Below are 14,833 nucleotides of genomic sequence, written 5' to 3'. Positions count from 1 at the left end.
ATGATGACGCTCGACACACACTCGTTCATGATGACGCTCGACACACACTCGTTCATGATGACGCTCGACACACACTCGCTCATGATGACGCTCGACACACACTCGTTCATGATGACGCTCGACGCACACTCGTTCATGATGACGCTCGACACACACTCGTTCATGATGACGCTCGACACACACTCGTTCATGATGACGCTCGACACACACTCGTTCATGATGACGCTCGACACACACTCGCTCATGATGACGCTCGACACACACTCGCTCATGATGACGCTCGACACACACTCGTTCATGATGACGCTCGACACACACTCGTTCATGATGACGCTCGACGCACACTCGTTCATGATGACGCTCGACACACACTCGTTCATGATGACGCTCGACACACACTCGTTCATGATGACGCTCGACACACACTCGTTCATGATGACGCTCGACGCACACTCGTTCATGATGACGCTCGACACACACTCGTTCATGATGACGCTCGACGCACACTCGTTCATGATGACGCTCGACACACACTCGTTCATGATGACGCTCGACGCACACTCGTTCATGATGACGCTCGACACACACTCGTTCATGATGACGCTCGACACACACTCGTTCATGATGACGCTCGACACACACTCGTTCATGATGACGCTCGACACACACTCGTTCATGATGACGCTCGACACACACTCGTTCATGATGACGCTCGACGCACACTCGCTCATGATGACGCTCGACGCACACTCGTTCATGATGACGCTCGACGCACACTCGTTCATGATGACGCTCGACACACACTCGTTCATGATGACGCTCGACACACACTCGTTCATGATGACGCTCGACACACACTCGTTCATGATGACGCTCGACGCACACTCGTTCATGATGACGCTCGACACACACTCGTTCATGATGACGCTCGACGCACACTCGTTCATGATGACGCTCGACACACACTCGTTCATGATGACGCTCGACGCACACTCGTTCATGATGACGCTCGACACACACTCGTTCATGATGACGCTCGACACACACTCGTTCATGATGACGCTCGACACACACTCGTTCATGATGACGCTCGACGCACACTCGCTCATGATGACGCTCGACGCACACTCGTTCATGATGACGCTCGACGCACACTCGCTCATGATGACGCTCGACGCACACTCGTTCATGATGACGCTCGACACACACTCGTTCATGATGACGCTCGACGCACACTCGTTCATGATGACGCTCGACACACACTCGTTCATGATGACGCTCGACACACACTCGTTCATGATGACGCTCGACACACACTCGTTCATGATGACGCTCGACGCACACTCGCTCATGATGACGCTCGACGCACACTCGTTCATGATGACGCTCGACGCACACTCGCTCATGATGACGCTCGACGCACACTCGTTCATGATGACGCTCGACACACACTCGTTCATGATGACGCTCGACACACACTCGCTCATGATGACGCTCGACGCACACTCGTTCATGATGACGCTCGACACACACTCGCTCATGATGACGCTCGACGCACACTCGTTCATGATGACGCTCGACGCACACTCGTTCATGATGACGCTCGACGCACACTCGTTCATGATGACGCTCGACGCACACTCGTTCATGATGACGCTCGACGCACACTCGTTCATGATGACGCTCGACACACACTCGTTCATGATGACGCTCGACACACACTCGTTCATGATGACGCTCGACACACACTCGTTCATGATGACGCTCGACACACACTCGTTCATGATGACGCTCGACACACACTCGTTCATGATGACGCTCGACACACACTCGTTCATGATGACGCTCGACACACACTCGCTTATGATGACGCTCGACACACACTCGTTCATGATGACGCTCGACACACACTCGTTCATGATGACGCTCGACACACACTCGCTCATGATGACGCTCGACACACACTCGTTTATGATGACGCTCGACACACACTCGCTCATGATGACGCTCGACACACTCGCTCATGATGACGCTCGACACACACTCGCTCATGATGACGCTCGACACACTCGCTCATGATGACGCTCGACACACTCGCTCATGATGGCGCTCGTTCATGATGGAGGGAGAACAGCCCGAGTGCAGAAACACACTTTTATTACTGATATTTGAGCCAGTTTCCCAGGAAGTGACGATGATGTTCACATTAAACACATGAGATGGAAACACTGCGTTATTCTCAAATGTATTCGGCAACATTCCAGTTAAACTCCCAGCTTTAGATGTAAACACAGCTGACTCGTGTGTGTTTAACAGGGACTCGCACGACTGAAGTCTCAGAGGACAGTAGTTAGAGAGTTTGAGTTCAAACCCTCACATGATGCTCTTCAGCATCTGAGGTAGACACTGCAAAACACTCAAATACACATTAATGCCAATGATACACATTCATGAGTGACACACACACACACACACACGATATTAAACATTGTGCAGGATCCAGAACTTGTGCAAAGGGAAGATGTGCGCCTGATGTTCAGGACGCTGGGCGCAGAAAGCGGACCACCAGTTCGTACGTGGCGAAGACGGACATGTTGACGGGAAAGGCGCGGATGCAGTTGAGCGTCAGGCCTCTGAACAGGACGGCCAGGCCTTCGGTCCGCACGCTGTGTGTGACGCAGTGGAAGAACCCTCTGTAGAGCCGGCCGCTCACGCCGGACACCTGCAGACGGGCCTTGATCACGTCCATCGGCGTCCCGACGGCCCAGCCACACATCCCAGAGACCCCACCGGCCAGCAGAACCACCGGCCAGCCTGAGAACACACACACACACACTGCCGTCACTCCGGCCACACACAACCCTAGCGTTCTTCTCTCACTTTATACCAAAAAGGTTCCATATAAGGAGAGATGTCTTCAATTATTGCATAACACTTTCATGTTTAATGGGGTTTTTCAATTCTTTCTAGTGATAAAGTATCATTACGAGCTGCTTAATTCATAAAATTCAATTAAAATTAAAAATGAATTAGAACTAAGTTTATCGATTAAAACTAAATCCATAAAATGATCAGTTGATGGAAACCTGAAAGGTTCTATAAATGAAGCAAAGTCCTCTGGTACAAGATCTACAGGCTTTCATAGCCAACCTCGGAAGTCGGGGAAGGTCTCGTTTTTTAAAGGGGACCTATTATGCAAAATTCACTCTTATATTGTTTTTGAACATGTTTATGTGTCGGCAGTTTGTGTACACAACCATTGTGGTAAAAATCAATCCACTTCGTTTGATATTTTCCTCATAAATCTGAAACAGTGTCTCAAAATGAGCCGTTAAGGAATGTGACATCACATTGCACAGGCCCCGCCCACATCTGCTGACAGACTCCACCCTATTAGCATAGGCCCGCCCACGACTGCTGACAGACTCCGCCCTATTAGCATAGACCCACCCACGACTGCTGACAGACTCCGCCCTATTAGCATAGACTCCGCCCACGACTGCTGACAGACTCCGCCCTATTAGCATAGACCCGCCTACGACTGCTGACAGACTCCGCCTATTAGCAAAGACCCACCCACGACTGCTGACAGGCTCCGCCTATTAGCATAGACCCGCCCACGACTGCTGACAGACTCCGCCCTATTAGCATAGGCCCGCCCACGAATGCTGACAGACTCCGCCCTATTAGCATAGACCAGCCCACGACTGCTGACAGACTCCGCCCTATTAGCATAGACCCGGCCACGACTGCTGACAGACTCCGCCCTATTAGCATAGACCCGGCCACGACTGCTGACAGACTCCGCTCTATTAGCATAGACCCGGCCACGAATGCTGACTGACTTCCCCCTATTAGCATAGACCCGCCCACGACTGCTGACAGACTCCGCCCCATTAGCATAGGCCCGCCCACGAATGCTGACTGACTTCGCCCTATTAGCATAGACCCGCCCACGACTGCTGACAGACTCCGCCTATTAGCATAGACCCGCCCACGACTGCTGACAGACTCCACACTATTAGCATAGACCTGCCCACGACTGCTGACAGACTCCGCCCTATTAGCATAGACCTGCCCACGACTGCTGACAGACTCTACCCTATTAGCATAGACCCGGCCACGACTGCTGACAGACTCCGCTCTATTAGCATAGACCCGGCCACGAATGCTGACTGACTTCCCCCTATTAGCATAGACCCACCCACGACTGCTGACAGACTCCGCCCCATTAGCATAGGCCCGCCCACGAATGCTGACTGACTTCGCCCTATTAGCATAGACCCGCCCACGACTGCTGACAGACTCCGCCTATTAGCATAGACCCGCCCACGACTGCTGACAGACTCCACACTATTAGCATAGACCTGCCCACGACTGCTGACCGACTTCACCCTATTAGCATAGACCTGCCCACGACTGCTGACAGACTCCACACTATTAGCATAGACCTGCCCACGACTGCTGACCGACTTCACCCTATTAGCATAGACCCGCCCACAACTGCTGACAGACTCCGCCCTATTAGCATAGATCCGCCCACGACTGCTGACAGACTCTACCCTATTAGCATAGACTCCGCCCACGACTGCTGACTGACTCCGCCCTATTAGCATAGATCCGCCCACGACTCCTGACAGACTCCGCCCTATTAGCATAGACCCGCCCACGACTGCTGACCGACTTCACCCTATTAGCATAGATCCGCCCACAACTGCTGACAGACTCCGACCTATTAGCATAGACCCGCCCACAACTGCTGACCGACTTCACCCTATTAGCATAGACCCGCCCACAACTGTTGACAGACTCCGCCCTATTAGCATAGACCCGCCCACAACTGCTGACAGACTCCGGCCTATTAGCATAGATCCGCCCACGACTGCTGACAGACTCCGGCCTATTAGCATAGACCCGCCCACGACTGCTGACCGACTTCACCCTATTAGCATAGACCCGCCCACGACTGCTGACAGACTCCGCCCTATTAGCATAGACCCGCCCACGACTGCTGACCGACTTCACCCTATTAGCATAGACCCGCCCACAACTGCTGACCGACTTCACCCTATTAGCATAGACCCGCCCACAACTGCTGACAGACTCCGCCCTATTAGCATAGATCCGCCCACGACTGCTGACAGACTCCGCCCTATTAGCATAGACCCGCCCACGACTGCTGACCGACTTCACCCTATTAGCATAGACCCGTCCACAACTGCTGACCGACTTCACCCTATTAGCATAGACCCGCCCACAACTGCTGACAGACTCCGCCCTATTAGCATAGATCCGCCCACGACTGCTGACAGACTCCGCCCTATTAGCATAGACCCGCCCACGACTGCGGACAGGCTCCGCCTATTAGCATAGACCCACCCACGACTGCGGACAGGCTCCGCCTATTAGCATAGACCCGCCCACGACTGCTGACAGACTCCGCCTATTAGCATAGATCCGCCCACAGTGAGCTGCACACAGTCTGCATGTTTATGTCCTCGCCGGAACATTTAACTGCAGAATTAAAGTACGAAATCTATCCTTATTAAAGCTACTAAAGTACTTCAGTCCAGAGCAGTGAGGGAGTTTACGGTTTTCTTTAGTGGTTTGATTCATATTAACAGCTTATATAGCAGTATGTTCTGTGTATTGCACTGTCTTTAATTAAACACGGGGAAAGCCAGATTTAGCTGATATGTCCCTGTAAGATCTTCCGATGGGGTCTTACCCGGCGGCTGGTTCTCTGCAGACAGCGCATCACAGATGCTGTTGTAAGTGAGGAAGTAAGTGGCGAACGAGGGTCCGTCTCGCAGCGCTAGCGCGGCAGAACCCTTATAAAGACCCAGCGGACCCTCGTCTCGGGCGATTCTGAGCAGGCAGTGCAGCGGGCCACCGTACCGCCGGCCTTCAGCCTGACACTGCAGACGGACCTTCACCATGTCTGCGGGAGACATCACCAGCACCTGCACACACACACACACACACGCTGGAGACCCAACGCTGGACAATAGAGACACCAGAATAACTATATTCATGATTCTGAAGCTGAAATACAGGATTATTTTATTTTTACTGGTAACATCAGATATCTGGCATTATCAGGACCCACAAATATTCCCCACTGCATTATTATACATCATATTCAACATTAGATATAGTAGTTTAATGTAGTACTGACACTAAAACTCTGTAAACGTGAATTTTTTCTCACAGTAATTTTCATTTTGGGTGAACTATATACACGACACATATTGTTGCATTTTTGTATTGCGATATATTGTGACACGATACACTGTTACACCCCTAACTCACAGTGACACACAACACGTGTTTGTGTTTGTGTGTGTGAGAACAAGCGCCACCTTGCGGTCTTTCTCTCAACACTGAGTGAGTTAACCTGCAGTTCCTCCACTGGCCACTAGAGGCCGGCTGCAGAAGAGACTCAGTCCCATAGACCTGCATGTTAAAATGCACATCTTTACACCAGAATAAAACATGTTTACAGTCTGGTACTAAAAGTGGTTTTGCTCTATATCGCTAATGTTGCCCTTCATGACGACTGTGAGGCGGGTGAATGTTTTTATAACTCATCCGTTTAAATTATATTAAGCCTTAAAGTTGTGCATAATTAACCCTCTGGGGTCCAAGGTGTTTTTGGGGTCCTTGAGATGTTTTGACATACTCTGACATTTGTGCTTTTTTCAGTTGCTTATAAACATATTACTGGCAAAGGTGTAATTACACTCTATTTAGCACACACAGGGCTACCATAATGTGTTATCAACATGTATGTACATTTTTGTATTTTTGAGAGAATATTGTTTATGCGTGGTTATTGAAAAAACTAAAACTTAAAGTTTCTGAAATAAGGCCACAAAACACATACTAAATATGTGTCCACAAGACTTTTGACTAATGGATGTTGTGGCCTAGAGTTTTTTCTTCAAAATGATCTGAAAATCATCCTGTCTTATCATTCACATAACACAATAGATTGTTTTAAATTGTGAAAAACATTTTTTTGTTTGCAAAGGCAATATGCGGATGGGCGGATCGGCCCAACCCCCTCATGAATAATTAGGCAGTTCTCACCTGAGCAGACTGCATACTAATGAGCCTTTCATTCAGGGGTGTCACACAAGAAAGAATGCAAGGACAATATATATATAAATAAATAAATATTTATATACACACACACACACACACACACATATATATATATATATATATATATATATGTGTGTGTGTGTGTGTGTGTATAAATATTTATTTATTTATATATATATATTGTCCTTGCATTCTTTCTTGTGTGACACCCCTGAATGAAAGGCTCATTAGTATATATATATATATATATATATATATATATACAAACAATCAAAATATAAATGAAAGCCAAAAGCACATTTTTAGTCACACCTTTTAGCCATCCACATACCATTTTTAGCCATCCACCGCGGAAAAAATAAACCAGTCGCATTTCAAAGTCGTACGCGAAATGACCGCCAGGTGGCGCAAAGGGATATTTAGCAAAACGTAAGTGGGGCTAATGTCTATTAACAGTAGCCTAAGGATGAAATACTACAAGTTATGGTAATTTCCAAATAAGCCTACAACAAATTGTTGGTCATACAGATAAGATATAATCTTTTAAAACTGTAAAAGGCTAAAGTAGGCCTACACTCACAGGCTAAAGACAAAACGTTTTCTCGCTCATGTGAGAATCAAACGTTTGGTTATTTCTCAGTAACAAAATTCATAGCCGAGCGGTAGAACTGACGGTTCATCATCAAGATGACACAGGTTTAAATCCCGCACAAACATAGTCTGCTGTATATTTTATATTTATTATTGCAGAGAGATTTGTCTAGCTCTAAAACTCTGTTACACCATACAGTTTTGTTTTATATAGGCTATATATATTTTTTATTTATTTATTCCAGGCTCTCACGCCACACCCCCGATTTCTCACGCTGAAGTGTCAACCCGGTCGGTCAAATTCCTGAAAGATATAGTTTATCTATAGATCTACCTGTTGAGCCACTCGTGATCGACTAGTTATACCGCGAATTAGTTATTAATTATTTTAATCCCCACACCCCTCCCTCCACAGCTAATCAATGCTATAGGCTACTTCACCAATATCAAATATAAAATAGAGATATGCAACAGGCACGTTTAAACGAAAAACAATAAAATCAAAACCAGCGTTTCAGTTGTTCATTAGTTCCAGTGGCCTTAATGCATGCACGGCTTTTCAAAATTTCACAAAGCGTGTTGAGATTATTTTGAATGAAATATTGAAGTTTATAATTAAGTGTTTTGGCACACCACGCCGAGTGGTCCTATGCATTTTTCTAAAGTCGGGTTTTATTCTGGCATCGTGAGTTAGTGTTCGACAAACGCGGCGGAGCGTTCATTTAGATTAATTTATTTATCTCATTATTACAGCTAAAATAACTTAATAGGCGACTCCGTAATTTTTTGGTCATACAGATAAGAGTAGAGTAGCTTACATCGTTCAAAACTGTAAACTTGTATTCATATTAGGCTAACGACAAAAACAGTATATCTGTCCTCTCTGTCTCCGGGAACTGCGCGTCACAAAAATGAACCGAAAGCCACTTCAGCTCAGTCACGATAAGAAATCGGCTATGTCTAAAGCCTTTAAATGTCTAAATATTTAGGCTAATAAATGTTATCTGATTATGTAGGCTAATCCATATGAAAACGAGAGGTACAGAGGATCTAGGCTACTCAAACATGCGCTTCCCAATGAGAAAATGACAAGACATGGGTGAAAATCTCGCTCTAATTAAATGTAGGCTAAATCGCCCTGAATTAAAATGTAAAAACATAATAATGTATTTGTCGAAATGTTGCGATATTGTTTCATTTAAGTTCATAATTATTCTATAAATGTTATTTAATTTAGCAGCATTACCACGAAGCACCGTGTTTCGATATTTATTTGAATAATACAAAATAAAATAAAAACTTAATTCACAAATTGCATGCCTGGTTGTAAGGATCCAAAGATCCCTGTAGACTTTAATATTAAGTTGAACATTTTGTTCATGACAACAAATTAACAAGCGTTTTTTCAGATTATATTTAGTTTTGCTTGGAAAAAGCTGCCCCAAACCAGTTTTATTTCATCAATTATTGAAATAATGAAATATTTAGTAATAAACTTTTATGACAGAAATATCACTAGGCTACATGTAACTTAAATCATTTAATTCCTTCATTATCAACACTGTCTAGAATGGCGATTTAAGTGTGAATTGCGACTTCTCTTTGTGTAAAGTCAGCCTCAGACTCCGATAGCCTGTGGGGGGTTGGAGGGACATTGCTGGACAAAGGTGTTAATGTTCCTCTTTCATATGGAGAGTGTCGGATAGCCAGCCTGATGAGCAGGCAAAATTATTGTAAGGATAAATCTGTGTCCAAATGTAGGCCCCATATCTTATTAAATTATAAATATTGTAGTTTATTTATTGTAGCCTATTTAAAGTTTTTTTCACACAAAATTTCAATTGAAGTTATTGTAAGGTGAATTCAACAAGGCATGCTGTGCCTTTGAAGCAACAATTAAAGGTTAAATAAATTTTTCGTGATTTGTATGGCTGACACGCAGCGACATATACAGTATTATCAGCTGTATGATGTGTTTTTACCCTGAAATGTTTAATTTCGAGAGAGAGACCCGCGCGCACAGCGAGGGAGACTAAATAAACTTGTTAAAAAGAGATCCAGCGCGAGAGAGGCAAAGAGAAACGCATGTTTTTAATTTAATTATGTTTCTTTGGACAATTTTCGTTTTGTAGGCCTACTGTTTTAATTGTTTAATTTAGCTGTATTTTCTTTGGCAATACAAATTTAAAATGTCGCAAGAATAAGATTAGCCTAGTGTTTCTTATTTTGCATCGCAAAAGAAATAAACTCTAAACAAGATGCAACCCTGTTTTAAATTAAACAATTTAAACCTTGAAATGTTCGAACTTGGTTTCAAACTTAAGTAATTTTAGTGTTCTTTTACATTACACAATAATTTAGCAGACTAAAGACGAGCTTCTTCATTTTCATTTTCTGATCGGCTGACAATCTTCATCAGTTTTTGTCGTTTGTGCAGCGGCTGCGGTTCTACAGGAATGTAGCAAATTTATGTTGTAATGATAATCAAACAAAACTCTTGACTTTAAATAAGTAAACAGATATAAATAGTTACCTATTTAAGCATCAAGGTGGGAAAATATAAACGTAGGACAACATCGGTTAACAACATCTATGCTACATTGAGATTCGATCTCGGGTCTGTTGAAGCTCCTCGAAGTTCGTGTCGTTGCGTTGATCACTGAGCTATCGTCTGTACGCTGTTAAAGATGTAAAGCCTCATTCATGTAGCCTAAATGATTTTATTGCAATGTTTTATGTTGAAATGTTTTCATTATTTATTCAATTACATTTCAGTAGCCTAATTTCAGTATTGTGATTATGAATTATTTTAACTACGTTTCACTTGTTGAATTCTTCGGTGCGGCAGCAGATTACACATTAGAGAGAATAAACCGGAATAAACGAACACTTTTCAGAGTCTATGATTGTAGCGCCCCTTAGCGGTAAAAGGCAGCAAATACACCACACATTTTACCGCCGCGGTGGAACAGCTGATGTGGGCATTGTCATGGCTTGCCTCACATTTGCGTTTGAATAGCGCGCGTCCTCCGTGGGCGTGTCAGATTAACGCGTAATGAAGTGTAATGAGCTGGGGGAAAAAATACTGACAGCACTCTCTTTTCATACAGATTGCATAAACTGAGAATATTTGTTTTTTATATAAATTACTTCATTTAAAAGAAGAGAATTTAAGCTTCATAAAGAAAAACCTCTCGTGCCTGTGTGACAAGTAATCGCGGAGTTACAGTTAATCTTAGGACGCGTTTCAGAATGGACTTCACTGACAGAGAGAACGCAGAACTCGCATCATGTTTGTTTTTCTTTATTTGGTGAAAAGCACAACACTTTGTTTTTATTGTGAGTATCCACAAAAAAAATAGAAACTTAACAGGATCTAATGATGTACAACACTTATATGTAAGATCAAAATTAACAGAGTAATTTGAGTCTCTTTTGCACTGATAAGGAAAAAAGTGAGCTGGTATCGCCGGCGAGACCGCCGACCCCAGAGAGTTAAGGGCGTGGCCACTTGAGTGACAGGTGGATTTGCGCTGATGTCACTGCTAGCCGTTTGTCTGCTAGCGTTAGCGTCACGTCACCTCAGCTAATCCGCCTCGCTGCACATGTTCGTTTATCCGGGAGTGACGCGCGGCCAAGATGGCGACGGCCGGCTCCGCCCACTCTGGGCTTCAGAAACACTACGGGTGACGTCACACACACTACGCACAGTGTTTTATGCAGTCTATGTGTGTGAAGCGATGAAGCGCACCTGAGCGACGCCTCCGCAGAACCCAGACAGAAGTATATCAGCTTTATGATGCGGATCCGCTGCGCTTCTGTGCCGCATCTGATGCAGCGAGTGCAGGACGTTCCTGTACGTGCCGAACACCAGAGACGAGCTGATGGAGACGGTGGTCAGCGGCATCGACATCCCTCGGTAGAACCCGCCCACCTGGAACACACCAGTGTGATATAACCCTGATCAGGAGAACATCTCATGATGAGGGCGGGGCTATAACCTGTCACTCACATGAGCTCAGCCAATAGCAAACCACAACCATCCAATCAATTCCCCACAGACAGTCAAGCCCCGCCCACATGTGTTCTTGTTCCTGAAGCGTTTCTCTCGATATACGACACAATAGAGGAGAGAAGAGCAGCGCAATGAGTTTAAGTGTGTCTGATACTCACGCCTTCAGTTCTGCAGGTTCTGCTCACACACTCCCAAACGCCGGAATACTGAGTCTGTGTCTGGAGTCGCACCTGCAACATCAGCAGCCGTTAGACACACACACACACCTATGATCAGGTGAGCATGATGATGATGATGATGAAGAAGGGTTTTACCTTCACGGTGTCCAGCGGATACCCCACCGCCACTCCAAACGCTCCTGAACCCACACACATCACACACTCAAAACTACAAGACACATTTATGAATATGATTCTTTATGAGACTCTATCGGCTCTAATCTCATGCATTACAGAATCTACAGTTGTTATCCAATGTGCATTTATCTATTTAAGATGCACTAATTAGCATTTCCTAGAACTTTAAAAGAGCACATTTAACATCAGACACAAGTGAAAGATATATAACTGAACTTTCCATTTCCGTACACACACGTTGTCAGAAGACACTCTTTATCTTGAACAATTTACATCATTTTATTGTATCATACAAGGTGAAGCAATGAATGAGATATTCAGAATGAGATACTTTAGCTTTGTGTAAATAAACTTCCCATGGAGAATTATTATAATGTCACATTCACACACACTGAGAAACGGTCACGAACCTCCGACAGAACCGGCGATGAAATCCGCGAGATGCATCGCGATCCGAACCAGAAGAACCGATCAGAGGAACCGAACCAGAAGAACCGATCAGAGGAACCGAACCAGAAGAACAAATCAGAGGATCCGAACTAGAAGAACCGATCCGGCAGAACCGAATCTATTGGAACCGATCAAACACAAGCATCGGAATCATCCGGTTCGATCCGCGTGACGTCAGCGGAGAAACGTCTTCATGATGATGATGATGATGAAGAACAACGATGAAGAGAAGCGCGTGCCGTGTCTCGTATACGGGTGTGTGTGTGTGTGTGTGTGTCGCTTTTGTCATTGCGGAAATGTGAACCCGGCCGAAGGTCACCGTGTCCTTCAGAACACACTCGTGCACAGTGACGGGCGCGCGCGCTGATGCTTCTGATGATCTCTATGATTTACAGTCGCAGAAAATATAAAGATCAGCTGCATGAAATATAGAGCCAGCGAGTGTCAGATCAGTGTGTGTGTTCCTGCAGTGTGTGTCCGCGGTGTGGCGCTGCTCTTCATCATGTCACCGACGAGGAGAAGGAAGAATTAAAGTGACAGTCGCGAGTTTTAGACGCAGATCTGAACAGCGTCCGCGCTCAAACTCTAGTCAGTTTTATTTCTACAAATTGTTTATATTTTAAAGACACGTCACGGCAATTTTCATGGCAAAATGTAGCAATATTTGAAACTGATATAAAAATAAATAAACCGGTTTTTTTTGGTTGCTACATTTCCTATACTTTTTATTAAGTTTAATTTCAGTTTTAGTTATTTTACTATTTAATGAGAAATGTTGCAAATTGGTTGAAACAAAATAAATGTTATTGTATTTGGTAACACTTTAATTCATTAGTTAACATGAACTAAGAATGAACAATACTTCAGCATTTATTAATCTTAGTTCATGTTAATACCAACATTTACTAATATTTTATTAAAATGAAAGGGTGTATTAGTTAAAGACCCACTCCGATGAAAATAATGTTTTTCTAGGTGTCAACATGTTCTTGTGGCATTTTTCTGATGTTTGAGGACATATCTTGAGAAAAATAAGCTCAAAGTTGTATTTCTGAGTATTTCTACATTCAAATGGCTGTGAATCAGTAGCAGACGCTAAAATGCCGGCTACAAATGGCATAATCATAATTTAAAGACCACTGGGAATGTTTAAAAATAGCTCAAAATATGATCGGAGTGGGACTTTGACATTAGTAAATGCACTGTGAACTAACATGAACAGCTGTATTTTTATTAACTAACATTAACAAAGATTAGTAAATATTGTAATAAATGTATTGCTCATTGTTAGTTAATACAGTAACTGATGTTGAAGCTTACAAAGAGTCACCAATATTTGAAGTAACAGGTTTTCTATGGTTCTAGTTAACGATAATAAGTGACTGTAAATCAGATCCTGCTCATTATGAGTTGATTAGTGATGATGATGATGGGGTGTTTCTTCATCCTCGAGCTTCTATTGGTCACAGATGGACTTTCCCCTTCATATCAACTTCATTCAGTAAAAATAGCGTGTGCCGCTGCAGCAGCTGCTCGAGAGCTCACACACACACACACACACACACACCATCAGGAGATCAGGACAAGCTCTTCTTCATCTTCATCATCTCAGGAATAGCTATGGACTTTGCTGCAGGGTGCATTGGGGGTAAGTCGTGCCACCGCACTGAAAGCACAGAAATCAGTCGAATAATGTGATTAGAAGAGTGACAGCTCTGAGTCGGCTTCAGTTCTGCAGCGCTTTACAGTGTTTCAGAGACACAGAGATGATAATGCAGAAGTGTGTGTCCAGGAGAGAAGAGCGTCTCAGTCCAGCGATGCTTCATTTCTGTTGTTAAAGTTGTTTAGTAGCTCTGGTTAGACACTCCGCTCTCCTGATCAAACCTTCACAAACTCAGTCCTTCTGTTAGACTCTCACACATGAATTATGTTGAATATCTGTCAGCTGTTAAATTTAACTACACAATTAGATAATACCAGTTTAGCTCAACCAGTGACCAAGCAATGCTTCATGTTGTTCAGTGTGTGTGTAAAAAGAGCATTAGCAATTACAGAAAACACACTTCAGCAAAACATCATCAGCTCAAAGTTTTGCTTCCAGATATGTTACTGGTAGTCACTAAATCTGTGGGTATAATATCTCACTTTATGTTGCTCTCCTCACTTATATAAATGAACTATAGTGTCCTGCACACACTAGTAAAAAAATGATATCTGGCGTCTGAATAATGTGTGGTTAGCCTGTGTATATATTTATAATGTCACATTCAGTTTAGCAGAGAAAGCATCTCGTTCTCTTGCATCATTCATTCAT

The 14,833-nt window shown here is 44.2% G+C and overlaps 2 protein-coding genes across 4 annotated transcripts in view; one reads left to right on the top strand and one right to left on the bottom strand.

The window, feature by feature from the left end:
- Positions 1-2,379: 2,379 nt before the first annotated feature.
- Positions 2,380-14,192, bottom strand: slc25a47b (solute carrier family 25 member 47b). Of its 2 annotated transcripts, none has more exons than XM_056236743.1 (6): positions 14,087-14,192; positions 12,028-12,071; positions 11,872-11,943; positions 11,450-11,632; positions 5,729-5,963; positions 2,380-2,814 (listed from the first exon to the last, which is right to left on the bottom strand). In XM_056236743.1, the coding sequence occupies exons 4-6, from the start codon at positions 11,609-11,611 to the stop codon at positions 2,537-2,539; spliced, it is 675 nt and encodes a 224-aa protein (XP_056092718.1). In that variant the 5' UTR covers positions 11,612-11,632; positions 11,872-11,943; positions 12,028-12,071; positions 14,087-14,192; the 3' UTR covers positions 2,380-2,536. The 2 variants fall into 2 exon arrangements, with proteins under 2 accessions (XP_056092718.1, XP_056092717.1); XM_056236742.1 differs by lacking the exon at positions 14,087-14,192 and adding an exon at positions 12,480-12,617.
- Positions 13,937-14,833, top strand: part of LOC130071846 (mitochondrial basic amino acids transporter) — a 7,569-nt gene continuing 6,672 nt past the window's right edge. The window contains exon 1 of one of the 2 annotated variants that reach the window (XM_056236747.1): positions 13,937-14,167. In XM_056236747.1, the coding sequence (XP_056092722.1) occupies positions 14,140-14,167 (28 nt within the window). In that variant the 5' untranslated portion in view covers positions 13,937-14,139. The remainder of the gene's footprint in view (positions 14,168-14,833) is intronic. The other variant, XM_056236746.1, reaches the window with a different exon arrangement.

The sequence above is a fragment of the Rhinichthys klamathensis genome, unplaced genomic scaffold, assembly GCF_029890125.1.
Source record: "Rhinichthys klamathensis goyatoka isolate OS25496 unplaced genomic scaffold, OSU_Roscu_1.1 h1tg000462l_1, whole genome shotgun sequence".
Classification (NCBI taxonomy): Eukaryota; Metazoa; Chordata; class Actinopteri; order Cypriniformes; family Leuciscidae; genus Rhinichthys; species Rhinichthys klamathensis.
The sequence above is the reverse complement of the archived record's forward strand: the minus strand, read 5'-3'. Positions and strand labels throughout refer to the sequence as shown.